General features: G+C 38.1%; 1 protein-coding gene across 5 annotated transcripts in view; it reads right to left on the bottom strand.

Annotated features, from left to right (window-relative positions):
* LOC109429174 (serine proteinase stubble) overlaps positions 1–20,339 on the bottom strand; it is a 555,654-nt gene that overhangs the window by 159,252 nt on the left and 376,063 nt on the right. For all 5 annotated transcript variants that reach the window (XM_062856805.1, XM_062856807.1, XM_062856808.1 and 2 more), the window contains one exon: positions 11,974–12,030. In XM_062856805.1, coding sequence (XP_062712789.1) covers positions 11,974–11,986 — 13 coding nt within the window. In that variant the 5' untranslated portion in view covers positions 11,987–12,030. The remainder of the gene's footprint in view (positions 1–11,973; positions 12,031–20,339) is intronic.

Below are 20,339 nucleotides of genomic sequence, written 5' to 3'. Positions count from 1 at the left end.
AAAAGAAAACTTTCCACCTAAATGAACACATTATCCATCTGATAAATCAATTTCAAGCGACTGCCAAAACATCCGATTGGATTAACGGTCCCAATCAGCTTGAGCGCGTGGTTTTACCCTTACTGCCGAAAAAAAAACTGCTCTCATTTGTGCACAGATAATATCTCTGTCAGGATTTGGTTTGCATAATTTATGGACAGCGCGTTGAAGCGGCCCGTCGCGTCGTCATCGCCATTCATACCCGCACATTCGAACAGGTTGAATGAATGAATGAAACCACCGGGCCTTCGATCATAAAACTCCCGGCTGCTCACAGGAAGCGCAGATAGCATTTGGACATGCTCGGAATGACAGCGGAAAGGTTGAACCGAACCTAAATTAAGATAGTTCGACGTGTTGATTTCATGTTTTATTAATTACTGCGTGTTTTGGAGTGCAAGCTTGTCTGGGACTAATGCAAATTTGAGGGAAATAACCGTGACTGTCACACGCATTGGAGTAGCTAGGGGTTCTCATTTGGGCAAGACAGATTTTTGCCGGGCCCGAGACGCAGTTCGTTTCATTACCGGATGGTCAACGGTTTGATTCCCAGCCCCGGCTCTTGTCGTATTTTTCAGCTGTGCCTTCCCTCGAGAGCGACTGACACGGTCCCTCTTTAGAGTCCATGGATCTAGTGGACCCTTGGAAACTTGAATAAAGGCGAACGGAGGACTCCTAATAACGTGAATACCTCAATACGTGAATGCACAAAAGCAACCAAGCCGATATAACTAGTAGAAAAGAATACATTTAGGCGCTGTCAGCAGTAATTTGTAATTGATCAATTAGCTGATTGATCAGAGCTGTGAATTAGGTCTAGCGGTTGAGAATAAAAGAAAAAGAGAAATTTTGGTTTAATACTGCTAAGATTGACCAGAAAAATTCCGTCAGAAATATCGAGGGAATTTTCTGGAAAAAATAGAAGGAAATTCCGGAAAAATCTGGTACTCTTTCGGATGCCTTTCCTGTTCTTGAAGAAAGCCCGAGAGAACCCTGTATAGTAATTCCAGGGCTGATGTCTAAACTTTTTTCCAGCGTAAATTTCAGAAAGTGCATTGGAACTCCAAGGAATCCCGAGGAGAATCAATCGCAAGCATACCAGCGAGAAATCTAAAATTATAGACAGTACCATAAATACTTTGTGAAGTTTCGGGATAGATTCCGAGAGGAACTTCGTCAGGACTTTCAGTCCTATTTGTAGGACAGATGCTCCGAATGCCCAGCGTCCTAGTTAAAGGGCAGTCCTTTTGAGTCCTGAATTTGCGAAAGATTTCATAAATAATTGGAAACACGCTCAGGAAAAACGGAAAAAGCAGAAATTCGCAATGATTGTAACGCCCTTTTCACATGTTAGTCCAGATTACATCCAACTCTTGTTCCTCCTAGTGGACAATGTAATTTGTGACTGGTTCACTAGGTGGCGTAAATGATGCTGCAAAGATAGCATATTGTCACGGTCCGTTAGCTTCATTTCTAATGCGAAATATATGTTATTCCCTGAAATGCCTCTGGAATGCCTCAACCAATTTCAACCAAATTTAGCATACACATTCGTTAGGTTGTGGAGGTGGTTATATGGGTATTAGAATTCAAGATGGCGACTAGGGTTCTAAGATGGCGACCAAAGCTCCAGAATGGTCTACTATGTATATGAGTATCTAAGGCTAGATGAGTTGAACTCAAAAATGAATATCCGACGCCATTTTAAAATCAATGATGGTGGCCACGGAATGGTAGTTTCAGCTAAGATGTCATGCAAAATAGGTATTTATCGAACGGTTTTGATCAAAAGAAATCTAAACACGATGTTTGACGCCATTTTAAAACTCGAAATGGCGGACCATAATCCAAGATGGCAGCCACGGAATGGTGGTTTGAGGCATGATCATTGACGTAGCTAGCTTTTTCTTTTTTCTTACTCACTCTCCTAAACAAACGCGAGAATGAGCGGGATGCGAGAAGGGGCCTGTGCCCCCTCTTTTATCCTTCTCTTTCTCGTGTTTGTTTAGGAGAGTGAGCGAGAAAAAAGAAAAAGCTAGATACGCCAATGGGCATGATACCATCCACTACGCTGTACCCTACCATCTACGATTCTACTCCCGGTTTATAGATGCCCGTATTAAAGAGTATTATTAAGGGTAGAGAGTCGGGTAGAGAATAAGGTAGACGGTAGGGTAGATGATAGGATAGAGAGTTAGAGTAGTGGGTAGGGTGCAGGGTAGTGCAGAGGATTAGGACAGACGGTAGGGCAGAGTGTAGGGTTAAGACAAAGGGTTGGGATAGAGGGCAGGGATGACGGTAAGGTAGAGAGCAGAAGGTTAGGATCAGTGCCTAAAAAAATCAGCCCAATGATGTTCAATCAGTGCGAAAACTAACACAAATACACGAACGCAGTCACCCACCAGCATGACGCCGAGAATGAACATGACAAAGAGAAAGTAAGACAATGCACAATGGGTCCAGAGCCGTGTTTACGAAGACAAAAATGTTTGTGCCTAAACCATAAGCTTTAGATACATGATGTCTTTGGGAAAGTTTCTTCTTATTTTTCGACCTTTTTTCTCATTATTGTGAAATTAGGGTGGTCCCTCTAGTTTCGCTGATCCAAACATCTGCTTTTTAATAGTTTTATGTACGTTTACAAAATATTCTACAAAGTTGTAAAAGAACTTATTTGGAGCAAGTTTGCCGAAGAAACCATTATTCTCTTTCTTATGGTTCCTAACTTATATTTTTTTTTAAATATTCATGTTAGGGTGATCCATGAATTTCAGTTTTCCTGAAATAACTTTTGATTCGCTCGTTTCTCGTAAATACTTTGTTCCGACCACTTTTAGAACTATCAACGACGCATCTTTTTTCCAAAGAGCTCAAAGTTCTAACTCGCGTAGGTAAAAAGATATTGGAATTTTTCTTCAAAAAATCACTTTTTTTTTTCAAAAAGTCATATCTCAAAAAGGAGCAAATGGATTTTCATTCTCCCGGTTGCATTGGAAAGATCGTACTCTGTTCTATTTATGGTAAAAAAACTGTAGGTACCTTTTTTGTTTATAGCTTTTTGTTGAATTTTGAAAACATGGAAAAGCAGTTGTAACTTTGAAAATCGATGAGATACAAACTTGGCGTCTTCGACAAAATTGTGAGTTTTTGGCTGCTATAAAAGTGCCCAGAACAAAGTATTGCGAAAAAAACCACACATAAAATTATATTGAGTAAAAACAGATTTTCATATGAAAAATAACACATTTCAAGAAAATTCAACTCGTCTTTGTTAGATAGATCAAAGTAGCTTGGTGAATGGTCCTCTATTTCATTCTAGAACCAATGTTTATTTATACTGTCATCATCATTTAGGCACAATGTTGATAAGATATTGTAAATCATGTAGCTTTAACAGGCTTTTACGTTAACATAAACATATACTAGTGATTGACATTTTCACTACCCATACATTGAAGTGATGAAACTGAAATAAAATTGATGAAAATCAGCTCAAAATCACATTTTAAGTTGAGTTCATTGATGAATTATGGATTATAAGCATATTTAAACATTTTCGACATGGTTGCTTCGATCTATCTAACAAAGACTAGTTGAGTTTGCTCCGCTTTCCATATGAAAATCGGTTTTTATTCAATATAATTTTATGCGCTGATTTTTTCGCAATACTTTGTTCTGGGCACTTTTAGAGCAGCAAAAAACTCACAATTTTGTCGAAGCCGCCAAGTTTGTATCTCATCGATTTTCAAAGATACAACTGCTTTTCCATGAAAAAAATCGTATTTTCAAAATTCAATAAAAAGCTTCAAACAAAAAAGGTACCTACAGTTTTTTCACCATAAATAGAACAGAGTACGATCTTTCGAATGCAACTGGGAGAATGAAAATCCATTTGCTCCTTTTTGAGATATGACTTTTTGAAAAAAAGTTATTTTTTGAAGAAAAATGTCAATATCTTTTTACCTACGCGAGTTAGAACTTTGAGCTCTTTGGAAAAAAGATGCGTCGTTGATAGTTCTAAAAGTGGTCGGAACAAAGTATTTACGAGAAACGAACGAATTAAAAGTTATTTCAGGAAAACTGAAATTCATGGATCACCCTAACATGAATATTTAAAAAAAAATATAAGTTAGGAACCATAAGAAAGAGAATAATGGTTTCTTCGGCAAACTTGCTCCAAATAAGTTCTTTTACAACTTTGTAGAATTTTTTGTGAACGTACATAAAACTATTAAAAAGCAGATGTTTGGATCAGCGAAACTAGAGGGACCACCCTAATTTCACAATAATGAGAAAAAAGGTCGAAAAATAAGAAGAAACTTTCCCATAAACACCATGTATCTAAAGCTTAAGGTTTAGGCACAAACATTTTTGTCTTCGTAAACACGGCTCTGGACCCATTGTGCAATGAGAGCGATGCTTCGTAGTGTAAACAACTGTAGCTGAAGTTCAGATTTGATCTTCACCGCGGGCTCGGTGAATATGAATTTGATTTTTTTTTAAATGGAATTGAATTTTTGTGTTTTTAGACTTTTTACGTGCCTTAAATGTCGATATTTTGCTTCAATTTTATTTATCAAGCTTGTTTTAGGTAAATGGTAGGCACCAGCAGAACTTTTTGCTTTTAAATCGTGCTTAAACCAAAAAATATCAATTGAAGATGAATATGCTGACTTTGAATATCTATTGGTGGTTAAAATTCAGCAGACAGCGAGGTAATGAATTTTTCATCGCTTGAACTTCAGAGAGTGGCACACGGGTTGTAGAGACGATAATCAAAACAAAAACAAATGTACGACGCAGGAGCCACTGGGCGTCGGTGTGGATGACTGTTATTTGACAAATTAAGACACTGGTTAGGATAGTCAGTAGGTTGAACAAATGAGATGAGATTAGATGACATAAGATTTACTCAAGATACGTACTTTCAGGAAATATTTCCGGGATTTCTTCAGACATTCCTTTCTATAATATTCCCAGGATTCCTCCCGGGTTTACTCCAGATGTTACTACCGGAACTCCTGTAGGGATTGCTCCTGAGATATCTTCAGGGATTTTTGCAGGAATTTCTTTTGAAAATCTTATAAAATTCTATTCGGCATTCCTGCTATGATTCCTTAAGGGATTCCTTCCGAAAACGAATATGAAAGAATATAGATTGCTGCCGAGATTTATTCAGGAAATCCTGGATTTTTTAAGTACTCGTGTCGGAATTTTTTATGGGATTCGATCAACGATCAAACAATCAATTCTGACTATACATGTCAACGGTTTCTCCGTTATTGATCTGAACTGGTTCTTATTGCATTGAGATCCAACTGAATAAGGGACTTGGACATTACACTTTTTCTCAAAGTACTATTGTAGCAGCTCATGCATTTTTGATCGATAACGGCGCCGGCCAAGTCCATATAGTCAGCAGGGAAGAGAAAGGAATGTTGGAGTGTACTGGTTGTTGCTACTAAAGACCGAGAGCACCTCTTCGTGATAGATTGTGTGCTGAATATTAAAAGGTCAAGCGGCACAGTTCGTACACAAAATTCTCCAAAAACATGAACGAAAAAAAAAACGCCGGCAGAACATCACAACACAACAGCCTGCAACAGAAGAAGTTAAAATAATTAGCCTCCCATTCTATTCGAAAGTCACAAATGTTGTACATAAGAGCGACAACACATTACGCGATCTACTGTGTAACTTGAAGGACAAAGTTGCACCGGAAGAGCAATCCGGCATATATCAGGTATGTACCTAGTAACGACTGCCCGGCGGTTTACATCGGTTGAAAGCGCAGCAAGGTCAAGGTACGTTTGAAAGAACATAAAAACGCAGTGGAAACCAACAAATCTAACGAATCCGGAGTTTCAACACATACGGTAGCTTTTACGCATAGCATTGATTGGAAGAATGCGAAGCTGATCATCGCAGTTAGAAAGGCTTCGCATCTCAATGCCTGGGGGTCTATGTTCATATCAAACGAAACGCAGCCATTGATGAACGAAGATGGCCCCCCTATCACATCAGGTCTTTTTGGCCTGGTAAAAACGACGACGATCAACTAATTTCTCTTCATCTGGGACGAGTACGAACAACGTACAATCATTCAACGTAGCCGGTTGGATTATCCCTAGGATGGGTAACATCGCACCCGAAACCAGTCGACAACAAAAGTAATTTTAACCCTTTGACGATTACATATAAGAACTATAAGTGTTATGTCTTGTCTCGCGTGTCGCATCTTGTGAATGACGTGTACCTACAGGCAGGCTTATCCGCACTGAGCGCATGAAAATTCTGCTCTTTTGATTTACACCACCAAAACCATCATATTTATGCAATCTTCCTATCTTACCTGATAGAAGGATGTTTGAATATCCTAAATGTCATTTCGAACTGTCAAAAAATCGCACCGCAGTGCCACACTGTGCGTGCAAAGAGAATTTCACCCGGGTGAATTCACCCCAGTGAATTTCTCTTTGCGCGCTCAGTGTGGCACTGTGGTGCGATTTTTTGACAGTTCGAAATGACATTTAGGATATTCAAACATCCTTCTATCAGGTAAGATAGGAAGATTGCATAAATATGATGGTTTTGGTGGTGTAAATCGAAAGAGCAGAATTTTCACGCGCTCAGTGCGGACAAGCCTGCCTACAGGGGATGGCCAAAATGTTTGGGATAGGCAACTTTTTTTTCTATCACAAAAAAGTTCAACATGCTATAACTTTTCATAGAGCGCATCAAAAAATCTCAAATTTTGACTGCTTGTCAACCTATTATTTGTGCATCATTGGTACAAATTTGGGCTCGATTGATTAATCTTTCGCAAAGTTAGAACCGTTCGGGTAAAACACTATTTTTCAGACAACTCATTTTTGAGCTGTCATATCTCGGAAACCAGTGAACCGAATTGAAAGAAATTTTGAACATACAATAACAATATGTAAATGCTTCACAAACTTTTAAAACATAGGTGCTTTTTAAACGTTGAAAAAAGTTATCATGGATTGACACTTTTTGGATTTTTCTCGAAAAAATGTAATTTTTTCACATCAATGTCAATAAATTTTAGTGTTGATATCCAAAGATTTTCCACTTCTGTTCTCAAATTATCTCAAATCAGATATATTAGAGCCTATTTAGATTGAAGGAAGAATACATTTAATAATTTTTGTGTGGTATTGTAAATATGACTTATTTTCCTCTATATGGGTAGAAAATTCATCCCGGTATAACTTAATTCGCCGTGAGAAAATATTACATTTTATAACGTCGTATTAAGTATCGATATATTGTTGATAAACGTTTAAAAATTCATTCAATTCGGTTCACTGGTTTCCGAGATATGACAGCTCAAAAATGAGTTGTCTGAAAAATAGTGTTTTACCCGAACGGTTCTAACTTTGCGAAAGATTAATCAATCGAGCTCAAATTTGTACCATTGATGCACATATAATAGGTTGACAAACAGTCAAAATTTGAGATTTTTTGATGCACTCTGTGAAAAGTTACAGCATGTTGAATTTTTTTGTGGGAGAAAAGAAGTTGCCTATCCCAAACATTTTGGCCATCCCCTGTAGTTCTTACGTTAGCAAAACAAACCAATATGTGTTGAATCAGGTATTCTATACGGAATTCTTTCAGGAATTACTTCAGGCATTCTTGCCGGCATTTCTTCAGGGATTCCTGCTGGGATTCCATCAGGGATTCAGGGATTTTTTCAAAAAATTCTTTACTACTGCTGGTATTCTTTGGAAGATTTTTTCTTTTGTTTATGTTAAGGATTCTTCTTGGGATTTCTCCCGGGATTTTTGCACTAATTCCTCCCGGGTTTTCTACTGTGATTCTTTCAGGCATTTCTGTCGAACTTCCAGCCGGTATTCCTCTAAGGATTCTTCCTAATTTTTCTCCCGCGATTCCTTCAGAGATTTTTGCCGGGATTGATTCGGAAAATCTTCTGCAAGGAAAATTTTAAAATTTTATGTGAAACGTCACACCGTTGTAGACTCATTCCCTCCTTCAATAGCGTTCGTAGTTTATGAAGAATCTCTTGGTTATTTCGACAGAGGAAAAAAGAATATTAGAACAGAGCGTGAGCTGGAGCTAATAAGAGTGCGAGGGTAAGAGAAAAATAAAGAAGTAGTGAGAAATAGGCTTTTTGATGCACACACATCTCCAAGTAAATCATTGTCTAGACCGATTAAGTCTAGGATTTCTAGACTAAATCGGTCTATGTTGCAAAGTTAAATTTGAAATGTTTTTTTGGAGGTTTCTTCTAGCAAAAATCACTTAAGGCGAAACTGGACGCATTTTCTCATTTTTTTTTGGTTTTTGATTTTTTTTTATTGAAATAACGAAACAATATTTTGAAAATCGGTTTTCATACACAGTTAGAGGAAGGATAGAGCTATCTCCTGGATTTTTTGAGATGTAAAACTTTTACCAATTTTTCAAAACCCATATACTTTTGAAATTTTATCCAAAAATGGTTTCCTTTAAAATGAAATACATTTTTTACCTGAAAAAAAAATCAGGAAATACCTTAATCCCTCCTCTAACTGTGAACGAAACCCGGTTTTGAAAATATGGCTTCGTTATTTAATAAAAAATCAAAAACCAGAAAGTGAGGAAATGTTTCCAGTTTTGCCTTAAACCTTTTGCGCCACTCCTAAATATCAACCGAAATCGCTCATTTTTACACAGTTCACTTATTTCGACCAGTAGATCACTTTTCACTTGGGAAATCATATCCCGGAGAGATTTTCTTTCAAATAAGCCCCACTCCAATCCCACAGGGAATTTTCAAAGTTATGCCACAAAATTCTCATTTTTACTCAGTGCTGTCATGGTGAAATCAGAGCTAATTTCTTAAAGTTTCCAAATTTCAGCGCACCCTCTATTTCGTCTTATTGAGAATTATTTGTTCCGGGAAAACCCCTCCATGCATCATTATTTCACGAATTCTTCCAGTAATTATCCCGGGCAGGACACTTTTGCTTGAGTTCCTCTGATGAGTTTAGCAAAAAAAAATCTTCTTAAAATTTCTTGAAACTTCTCCAGGATTACCTCCAGGATCCGCCAAAAATTCCTTTGTGAATTGAATCAAACATTTTCTGAAATGTTTACAGAAAGAAGATTCTCGCAGGCATTCTATGATTTTTTTTGCAAGTACATATTCACCTAAAGATTTCTCTTAGTGTCCCATCAGAATGCATTCCTGTCCAATCGTTTCAAGGAAAATTTCTCCGGAGATTCGACCAGAAACTGGACTAAAGAGTATCCACAGAAATTCCTATCGAAATTACTCATGGTATTCTTTAAGGGATTCTACAAAAAAACTCTTCAAGGTTCGCATTTTCAAACATTTTCTGAAATGTTTACAGAAAGAAGATTCTCGCAGGCATTCTATGATTTTTTTTTGCAAGTATTCACCTAAAGATTTCTCTTAGTGTCCCATCAGAATGCATTCCTGTCCAATCGTTTCAAGGAAAATTTCTCCGGAGATTCGACCAGAAACTGGTCTAAAGGGTATCCACAGAAATTCCTATCGAAATTACTCATGGTATTCCTTAAGGGATTCTACAAAAAAACTCTTCAAGGTTCGCTACATAAATTCATGGTTTTCTTCAAACATTTCTTAAGAAAACCCTCCCGAAATATTGTCAGATGTTTTCCAGAAGTTTTTTTAGATTTCTCCAAAACTTCTTTAAAAAAAATCATGTGGGGGTTTTTCAAGGAACTCCTCCAAAAGGTATAGTTTCAGAAGATACTTTTTTTTTCACAAAGAAATTCTAGAAATTCTTTTCAGCAACTTTTCAGTAATTATTGTTTGTATTTCTCCACAGGTTCCTTTAAGTACGACTCTCTTTATTCAGGCACTGTTTCGAGCATTTATTCAGAAATTTCTCTAGAAAGTTCTCCATAGATTCTTCAGGAAGTGCCTCGATGGGTATGTCCAATATTTCCTCAGGTATCTTTTCAAGCATACCTTTGGATTAATTCAGGCCTCTTTTCAAGAATTCCGCCAGATTTTTTATCAAAGATTCTCGCTGATTTTTACAATGTTTTTTTTCCTCTGGTGATTGCAGAGGGCTCTCCAGTTCTTCCAGATATTATTTCAAAGACTCATCAAAAAGTTTTTTTTTTAAATTTCCTGTGTGGTTTTCTAATGTATTCCCACAGGATTTGTTTTGTTTCTACAGGATTATTGAAATAGGAGGAAATGCTTCCTGTTCCGCCTTAATGATTTTTTCAGTAATTTTTGTGCAATTTATGAGAAAACGTCTGAAAAAAATCCCTGGCGAAATATCAGCTCAAATTCGGCAGGAATCGCCAAGAAATCCCAGGAGATATTGCTGATGAAACAGTGGGATTTATTTTCTAAAAAAATCTTGTGAGAATTTCTGCAAGAAGCAATGGAGGTGTTTCTGAAAAAAATCTTTGAGAAACCATTGAAAGAATTTCCGAAGAAATCCCAGTGGAATTTGAAAAGGATTTATAAGATGAATTTCTAGGGAAAAACTTTCGAAGAGATTCCTTGCAGAAATTCCTGAGGAAACCCCTAAAATTCTGAAGAAGTCTCTGGAGATAAAAATTTCTCCCCAAACAAATTTCAGAAGAAACCACAGCAGGAATGTTTGAAACAGCTTCTGAAAGAAATTTTTAAGAAATCGTGCGTAGAATCCTTGTAGAAATCTTAGAAAGTTCTTTTGAATGAGTCTCTGGAGGGTTATCTGAAGTAATCACAAGGGCATTTTTGAAGGAGGAATGAGGAATCATTTAAGAAACTCCTGGAGAAATTTATTGGGAACCCTAGGTGGAATGCCCAGAAAAAAAATATATCGAGCAATTAACTCTTTTTTTTAATCACGTTGGCAGCAGTTCGCTGATGTAGTGTAACGTTTGGGTCAAAAATGACCCTAATGCTAAAGGAGGGTTAAATAAAAATTCCTCGAGAAATTATGAAATTCTTGGAGGATTTTCTGAAAGTATTCCTGGAGCAATATGTGAATGAATTCCTGAAAAAAAAAACATCCTGCAGGAATACCTAGAAGAACGCATTGATAAGCTTCTGCAAAGATTCCAAGAAAAAAAAAAACTCTAGAGATAATTCTAAAGAAATGTCCGTTCAAATTCGTAGGAAACATTTTTGAACAAAATTCATAAAGAATCCGTGTAGAAATTATTGGTAGAAATGTCGGGTAAATTTCAATCGCTTGGCGATTTCACCAGTACTCATAAAATGTGAGTTAAACCTGTGGAATAGAAGGAGCATTCAAGTAAAATGCATAATTATCTGATAGCAATTTTTAAACTATGAGATGATTTATGTAATGACCTTGAAAACGTTATACCTACTTAACATAAAATTGTTAAATACAACAAATTGTAGTAATTGGAATATCAAATCGAATCCGAATTCGACTATTATTTGATCCAAAAAAGTAATAATAGTAATCAAAAACTATCATTTCATACAAAGTCTACTGTGCTCAGGTACTCACACCATCAATCATGCTCAAATTGACTAACTCAAACTAAAGTCCTTTAGATAAAGACAGCATATTCAAACGCACATAACCGTTAGGGCCACTTAACGAAACAAGATACATTTATCAACTCGATCCAGCTGCGTCACACCAACGCCAGCGCGAGAAATGATTAGTAGTAGTAGACAAGAAGGAGACACCCCAGAGGGCATAAATTGGGGATTGCAATAAATCTCTCCATTCACCGATGCCCCGGCTACCGGCTGGAAATCTCCGCCACTTCGAAAAACCTTTTGAAATGCGTGAGAGAGGAGCCTTCTTCTTCCATTATTGTGGGGAAACATATTTGCTACCGGTTGATGAATGTGTTCAACAGCAGTTTTATGATTTATGTCGGCGATGAACTTGACTGGTGGCTATTTGGAGAACACGCGGAATCATCACTTACCTAAATCCACCATCAGGGTCCAGTTGTAGCGACATGAACATCAGCATATCAGCAGATCTGAAATGGAGAAGAGAAATGGTGAAGCATGAACGAATTGGTATCGGTTATAAATTAATACAATCAAAGTATAACAACATATAATCGGCTGGAAATCAGCCTCCACATCAAGTGAGGGTCTGGACGAGAGGCAAGACAAAGTAATCTCGTTTTGATCACTTCGTTAGGAAGTTCATCGGGGCGATCTGGGTCAGAGAACAGACCCCCGGTGATGGAAACCTTCTTCATCAAAGCGATTCATCTCATCCGTTGGTATTGATCTGCGCGCAAAATCTTCCACTAACTGGCAGTGTGTGACATAAGAAGGCCACGGACGGACCCAGGTCCGTTCGACACGACGCGGAAGAACCTGTGCCGGCAGAAGACCTCCAGCTATTCTCACAACAAATCACACTACAGATGCGCATCGATTGATGATGCAGGTCGCGGATTCCTTCGCGTGATCTTCATTGTAAACATATTCCCCACATACACACGGATGGACAGTGGACCCACACACGCATATACACCGACCGGGGAGGCTGCCGTTCTGCGCGGGCTTATCTTGATGTCTTGTCATTTATCACTCACCATGATGGGGCGTAGCGGGCCAAAGTTAAGCTACTGAATGGGATGCTGTCATGACACGACGTAAAACTGGCAGCCGCTGTTACCGTCAGTCGTCGTCGTCGTCGTCGTCTTAGTCGGTGTGTGAAGGTGCCGTTAACTTCCTAGAGGGGCCGCCTTACAGTAGTGGAAATTGGCCATATATGTGCAGGGCAGTGCACTAGCCTATGCTGCAAAAGGTTGCGTAATTAGCGAATTCCTCAGGCCACAGTCAACAGTGATCACAAGTGATTGAATTCTTGGATGCGAGTTAAACCGGTCAAACGATTAATATCAGATACATTGTGTTCATTTTGGGAGCGTGGTGATTACCGAGGCAAGAGATAGTTACGAGGGTTGAATGAGGATTCTAGCGCTTGCATGTATTCTTGCCAGGACAAATATTTTTCGCAAACTTCGCTGTCACTTTAACGCGAAGTAGTTTGCTCATTCATTTGGACGGGGCCAGAAGCCAAAATGGGCAACTTGATATATATTGCCATTTTAGTGCAATTACAGGCAAAAATCAGCGTAATTCTCACAAACTGCTTGGCAAAGATCCCAAGGAAATTACTAGGCAATTTGATAAAATTATTAACCATCACGTAGGGTAAAAAATATGATTTGGACATGTATGTAATTTGGACAGGCACGGTGATGTATGTCTTGTTCCTTGTTCCTTGAGCTAATCAAAGTAGATACTTCTCGATATAGATTATTGGATCAAACAGACCCTATTCTGATGGCTTACGTTGAAAATACGCTTAACAATTAAGAATTTACTTCAAAATTATCGAAAATGTAAATTGTTTCACTAAAACCCCTCAAATGCACAGGTATGGAAGACGACATACACTTCACAGTCACATACAATATTCACCACAAAATCGTTGAATTAATAAATGTAAGAAATTTAAAAGCCTTATTGCAATGAGAGATGTTCAATAGAGAAGCATTAGGCAGCCAATCTCTTAACATTCATCTAGATCGCTTAAAAGAGGTGGTGTCCAAAATACATAACAAGTTTTCTACTGTAAATACAGGGGGTGGCCAAAATGTTTGGGATAGGCAACTTTTTTTCTCCCACGAAAAAAATCAATATGCTGTAACTTTTCATAGAGTGCATAAAAAAATCTCAAATTTTTACTGTTTATCAACCTGTTATATGTGCATCATTGGTACAAATTTGGGCTCGATTGAATAGTTTTTCGCGAAGTTAGGACCGTTCGGGTAAAACACTATTTTTTAGACAACTCATTTTTGAGCTGTCATATCTCGGAAACCAGTGAACCGAATTGAATGATTTTTTTACCGTTTATCAACAATATATTGATGCTTAATACAACGTTACAAAACGTAATATTTTCTCACGACGAATACCGTTATACCGGGTTGAAATTTTTACCCATATAGAGGAAAATAAGTCAAATTTACAATACCACACAAAAATTATTAAATGTGTTCTTCCTTTAATCTAAATAGGCTCTACTATATCTGATTAAAGATAACTTGAGAACAGAAGTGGAAAATCTTTGGACATCAACACTAAAATTTATTGACATTGACGTAAAAAAAATACATTTTTTCGAGCAATATCTAAAAAGTGTCAATCTATGTTAACTTTTTTCAACGTTTAAAAAGTACCTTTGTTTTAATAGTTTGTGAAGCATTTACATATTGTTAGTGTACGTTCAAAGTTTCATTCAATTCGGATCACTGGTTTCCGAGATATGACAGCTCAAAATGAGTTGTCTAAAATATAGTGTTTTACCCTAACGGTTCTAACTTTGCGAAAGATTAATCAATCGAGCCCAAACTTGTATCAATGATGCATATATAATAGGTTGACAAACAGTCAAAATTTTAGATTTTTTGAAGCACTCTATGAAAAGTTTTAGCATGTTGAACTTTTTTGTGAGAGAAAAAAAAATTGCCTATCCCAATCATTTTGGCCATCCCCTGTATATTTTAGTCATCTGACGAACTACATGGGGATGCTGTGCGATTGCATACTTAGAGGCGTATTCTGTGGGTCTGGTGATATTTTCTCTATTTCAACAAAAACTGTAAAAGTTATCAAAATAGATGCCTGTTAAGCGGAAAATATATGTTAGCTTATGCTACTTCCATGATTTAGCAGTATTCATGACTAAACATTGAGATAATTGCCCTGTCGAAATTATATATACCTAAGGGTGTCCAAAACATATATTCGGTGTCCAAAATGCTATTCATATAGACGATTGGAAATTGTGATTTTCCCAGCTCAAAATGCTTTCGTTAAGGTTTTTGTCACCAGGAACGCAAAGTACAATCATGTAATAAGCGTACAGGTAACTTTGCACGATAATCAATTGCTTTCTAAGGAAGCTAGGGGACGATTTTTCCAGCGTTGTCCTCAGCCTGTCCAAAATACATGAATTACCCTACCCAACCACCGACAACTTATTTTCAAAATGTTGGAATTTCGTCAATTTTCATCCGTTTGTTTTTAAATCACCCTCAATCGATCATATATTAATGCAAGTTTATCAGTCTCAAGTGGCCAAGTGATATCCGGAACCATTTCGGAGATATTCTGGATTGTACTGGGGTCAGGGGGTGGGTGCCAAAATGACTAAAGTGATAATTTCGTGTGTTATTGTGTTTAAAACGCCCCCGCGGAACCTGTTCCAGGTGTTCCGTAGCGACAATATTAGTTGATACTTACTTCAGTCCATCTTTTCTGCCCCATGCTCTCGAAATCATGAAGATTGATATGTCGCACGGCGTGTTTAGGTTGAAAACCAGAAGTGTCCCGAATGAGGAGCCGTCAAGCCTGTCAGGGTAATCCGGGTGGATCAGCTTATTCAAATCTACATATCGCAGTGGTGTTTCATTGTTTGCAACAAAAGTTTCGCTGAGAATCGATGGTTCAAACGCAATAACACACGATAGATTCATTTATTTTACCATTTGGCAACCCCTCTGACCCCAGTACAATCCGGAATATCTCCGGAATGGTTCCGGATATTGCATGGCCACTTAAGTATGATAAACTTGCACTAATTTGTGATCGAATGAGTGCTCTGATGATAACTTACAATTTGATGACAACCACGGCGATTTCAAAGCATGCTGGTTGGACTGATAATGAACAACAGTCACAGTCTAGGGATTTCTTCAGAAAATTATCCAGTGATTCCCTTAGAAAACCTTCTATGGATTCCTTCAAACAATGAACTATTGATGCCTTCCCAGATGCATTCAGAAATTATTCTTGAAATTTATTTATCAAATCTTCAAAAGATTTATTTAAAAAATATAGGGAAACTTTGAAAAATTCTCCAGGGTTTCTTCAGATTCCTTTCCTTGAGAAATCATTTTAAAATGCATTGAGGGATTCCTGCAAAATTTCCTACAAAGGTATTTTTTATTGTAACTGTGATTTCGTCAGAAATATCCCTTGGAATTCCTTCAAAGATTCTTCCAGAATTTGTTTCAGCATTTTTTTTTCCCGAATATTACTGGACTAATTACTGAATCTCAGAAAGAATTCCCGATTCCTAGAAGAAATTCGTAGAAATTCAAGGAAATTCTTAAAATTCTTAAAATTCTGAAATTTTTTGAATTTTTTTCATTCAATAAGGTTCACTGGTTTTCGAGATATGACTGTTCAAAAATTACCTAGTTGTCTAAAAAATAGTGTTTTTCGATAACGGTTCTAGCTTCGCGAAAGATATACCTAAAAGTTGTACCAATGATGCACATATATTAGGTTAACAAACAGTCAAAGTTTGAGAATTTTTGACGCTCTCTATGAAAAGCTACAGCATGTTTGACATTTTGTGAGAGAAAAAAATGCCTATTCCAAACATTTTGGCCGCCCCCTGTATGTGCTGTCAAGTTGTGAGTACATTGCATGTTTGATGATTTCAGAAATTCCGTTGATGGTAGGTCATCGAATTTGCAAATGTAAACAGTAACTAAAGAAATTGTTATGAATGAATTCCGGATCTACTAGAGTTATGAGTTGTTTATATGACCATTACGATTAAAAATATGCCCACGAAACCTCGGGAAACCCTTTAAAAGCCCTTGACACTTGCAAAACTCTCTGAAATTAATTTAAACGTCTTGAACTACCTTGTAATGCCACTGAAACCACCTGTAAGCCCTCTGAAGCTCATCTGCCCACCTAGCCCTTCACTTCTGAAAATCCCTCTGAAGTTCCCTAGAAACTCCTTGAGATGTCTATGAAATCTCACTATGAACCCCTTGAAATTGCACTGAGATTGATCTGAAATTCAAAGAAGCTTCCTAAAACCCCAAGAACCACTGCGAATCTACCTGAAGCTTGAAAGCACTGAAGCCTTTCAAATCTCCTGAAAACCTATTTGAAACCCTTTCAAATTTCTTGAAACGCCTTCGCTGAAGCCCATCTGAAAGCCCTGAATTCCGCTAAACCCCCTGACCGGCGAAGGTCCCTTACCTACCCTACCCTAACCCTACTTTACCTACCCTACCCTACCACCGTCAACGAACGTTTTTCACGCACAGAGGAGCTAGATAGGTCAAACTACTCCGTTGATGAGAAATGCAATGATTATTGTCACGAAACATTTTTCCGTAATCCTAGCGGCCGTTACGTCGTTCGAACGCAAAAACACCCCGAGAACGATTGAATGCTAGGATCGTTGAAGTTATCCGTTGTCCGTAGGCTGCAACAAAATACACGAGTTGGGAACCGCTTCCATTGTGATGGGCGATATGCAAATGTGCGTGATCGGTTGGTGGCCGATTGACGATAGAATGGGTAGTTTAATGATCAAGGGCAGATTATTCAACTTCAGCATAATTAATGCACATTGCCCATGCTTCGGAAGCACTGATCATGACAAGGACGCATTCTAAACGTGAGTACGACAGCTGCTCAAACCACGACGTCATGATCATCATAGGAGACCACAACGCTTAGTTAGGCTATAGGAGGCGGAATTTAGACGACGATTTGAAATTGGCGCCTAAACCTGCACAAACCGGACATTCGGGAGAACCCACAAAACCAAAACGGTGTAGATACTGTCTAAAGCAATTATGGCCAGAAAAGAGGGACCCTGGCAGTCCTACGTATACCCCTTGTATCAGAGTGCATCGTGGGACATTGTATGGTACGCGCTTGCCACCCTTAGGCACACTTGCCTATACAAACTTTCAGCTTACGATGATAGCTGTCAATACGTAGCGCCATGCTCCAAGCAAAATCCTTATGAATGAGGCGAGAATAGCTAGAAGCTTGCGCTTACTGACATACACCGCAGAGCTATTGGGCATCATCCGGGGCAGTGCCACTCACTGTGGACCTCCAGCGCATCATTGTCAGCAAAGGCAACGATTGCCACGCCCACCTTGTCGTAAATTATAAGTACTCAGATATCCCAAAACGCGGAAGTGCACCGACAATAGGGAACTGCATGAAATTCTCCACTTCTCTTTCACTCTTTCTGATATTTCGTAAACAAAAAGGCCAAGAAACGTCAAAATGCCATACTAAATCAAAACAATGCAGTGCCCTATTGAACGCGTTCCTCACATCCAGGGTCACTACAACATAGTAGCGGATTGCTCTTCTTTTACGCTGGAAGACTATCTCGGTGGTCTTTGCAACCGACAAGGTAGCGCCCACGGTCGACCTTCCTGGTTACTCGAGAGATCAACTATGCCCTCGGTGTGATTCAACAGTCTGTTGAGAATGATCCTCAGGAGCAACTTCTTCGTCGTGTCGAGCAAGCATAGGGGCATCTGGGGTAATACGCACTGTCGAGGCAAAACGCACCCCCTTTGTTTTTCAGGGATTATCGGTTTTAGAGCTTTGAAACCTTATCAGTCTAATAGAACGTCTTAATAAATGAGCATCTGGAAAATTTTACATATCTGCGTTACGTAATTAGTGAGAAAAATGAATAAAATTGAAAAGCACGATTCTGATGTAATTTTCCCGATCGTTTGTCGAATGATTTGATGGTGAAAATCGACCAAACATCTAATGTTGTTGTGTTTATTCAGTTCATTGAGGGCAATGCTAAGCATAGGAAAAATAACTTAAACAGTAATCTACGTAAATTATATGTTTTAAACTATTTTATTTTTTTGCTATTGATTGGGGCAATATTCACTCCATTCGTTGGGGCAAAACGCACCTATAGAAAACAAGCTGTAATCATATCTATGAGTGCTCTGTAAGTAATCGCAAACAAAATTGAGCTATTGTTTGTCTTAAAACCTTATAAAACATGCATTTTGTCTAAGAAGTAAAAAGATTTCTAAACTCGACGGTGCATCTTGCCTCAATGTTGTGGTGCGTCTTGCCCCTTTGTTTGAGTGCATCCTGCCCCATTGTTGTAGTGCATTTTACCCCGAGCAAGGGTGCATACTGCCCCGCATAAACATCCGAAGCCGTAATGTTAGTCTTTACAAAAAACGTTATTTTCAAGAGCTGAACTGTATTAAGGCTGAAATTTTGTATGGTTTCTCTTAGAATGAAAGTATATGCAATGAATGCATGCATTAAACCAATAAATTATTGCCTTTTTATATGCATTTGGACGCATCTTCCTTAAGTGGTGCGTATTACCCCAGAATCCCCTACTGGTCTATATTCTGACAGGTCTCCTGGTAGTTTACCCGCCTTGAGCAATAGGGCCAGACTCTGACGCTTCCAAATCTCCGGGAATACTCCCTCGTCCAGACATTTCTGCATAGCAAATCATAACAAACTTGTCTATGTCTATGTCTATGCAATGCTTAAGACCAAGTCCAAAACTCTGTCCGGACCAGGGGCCTTATTTACGATAAAGGATTTCACAATCTCCGTATCATCGGCAGTACCAATCTCCAGTGATCCTACGAAAGAAGACCAAGGACTCGGATCATGACTGCTTGTGCATATCTCGGTCTTGAGCGCGACGTTGGCAGCCGTGAACGCCACCCGTCATTCATTTTGTTTCTCATTATTACCTATGTTTACAGAACCTGATTTGGATAAATGTGGTTCAATCAAAAATTCCAACGCTGGGATTGTAACTAGACTGACCAGCAATTTGGTTGAACAGCGTTTGACTGAGTTATGAGCAAAATGTACTCCGGTTTATCCACGGCGTGGTTGCTAACATTTCCAGCATGAATACTCCTTTTGGAACAAAGGCTGATTTTTCTACATTCTCTGATAAGGAACTTTTTGACATCCTAGCTGTTAATGTGACTATTAGTAGTACCCAAGTAACACCGAAAACATAATCAGAAGTCTTAAACTAATCACGTTGTCCTAGAATAGTTGTTTCAAAGTTTTTCAAAACAAATGTTGTCTTGTATAAGTCATATTCATGATTCCAAAAACTAGTATTTAATGATCTCTTATGAAAAAGTCGTATTTGAGTAAATATTTTGTCTTTTCAAACAAATCTGACATGTTGTTATCAATTTTGTTGGATATGTTCTAATAACGTTTATTTTGTCACAATATGACAAGTCTGATTAATTTTTATATTTGTCTTAATATGTTCATCAAACATATTCTCGGTAGGGAACCGTCGTGTATGCTTCTATAATATGAAAACAAAAATTTTATGTCAGGGAAAAACTTGGTCAACCCCAAAAAGTAACAAATGTCAATAATCTTGAAGTTACCATTCAATGAAAGTAACGGATTTACTACTATTCTAAATCAACAATGGTTATATTTTGCT

This window comes from Aedes albopictus, chromosome 3 (genome assembly GCF_035046485.1).
Source record: "Aedes albopictus strain Foshan chromosome 3, AalbF5, whole genome shotgun sequence".
Taxonomy (NCBI): Eukaryota; Metazoa; Arthropoda; class Insecta; order Diptera; family Culicidae; genus Aedes; species Aedes albopictus.
The sequence above is the reverse complement of the archived record's forward strand: the minus strand, read 5'-3'. Positions and strand labels throughout refer to the sequence as shown.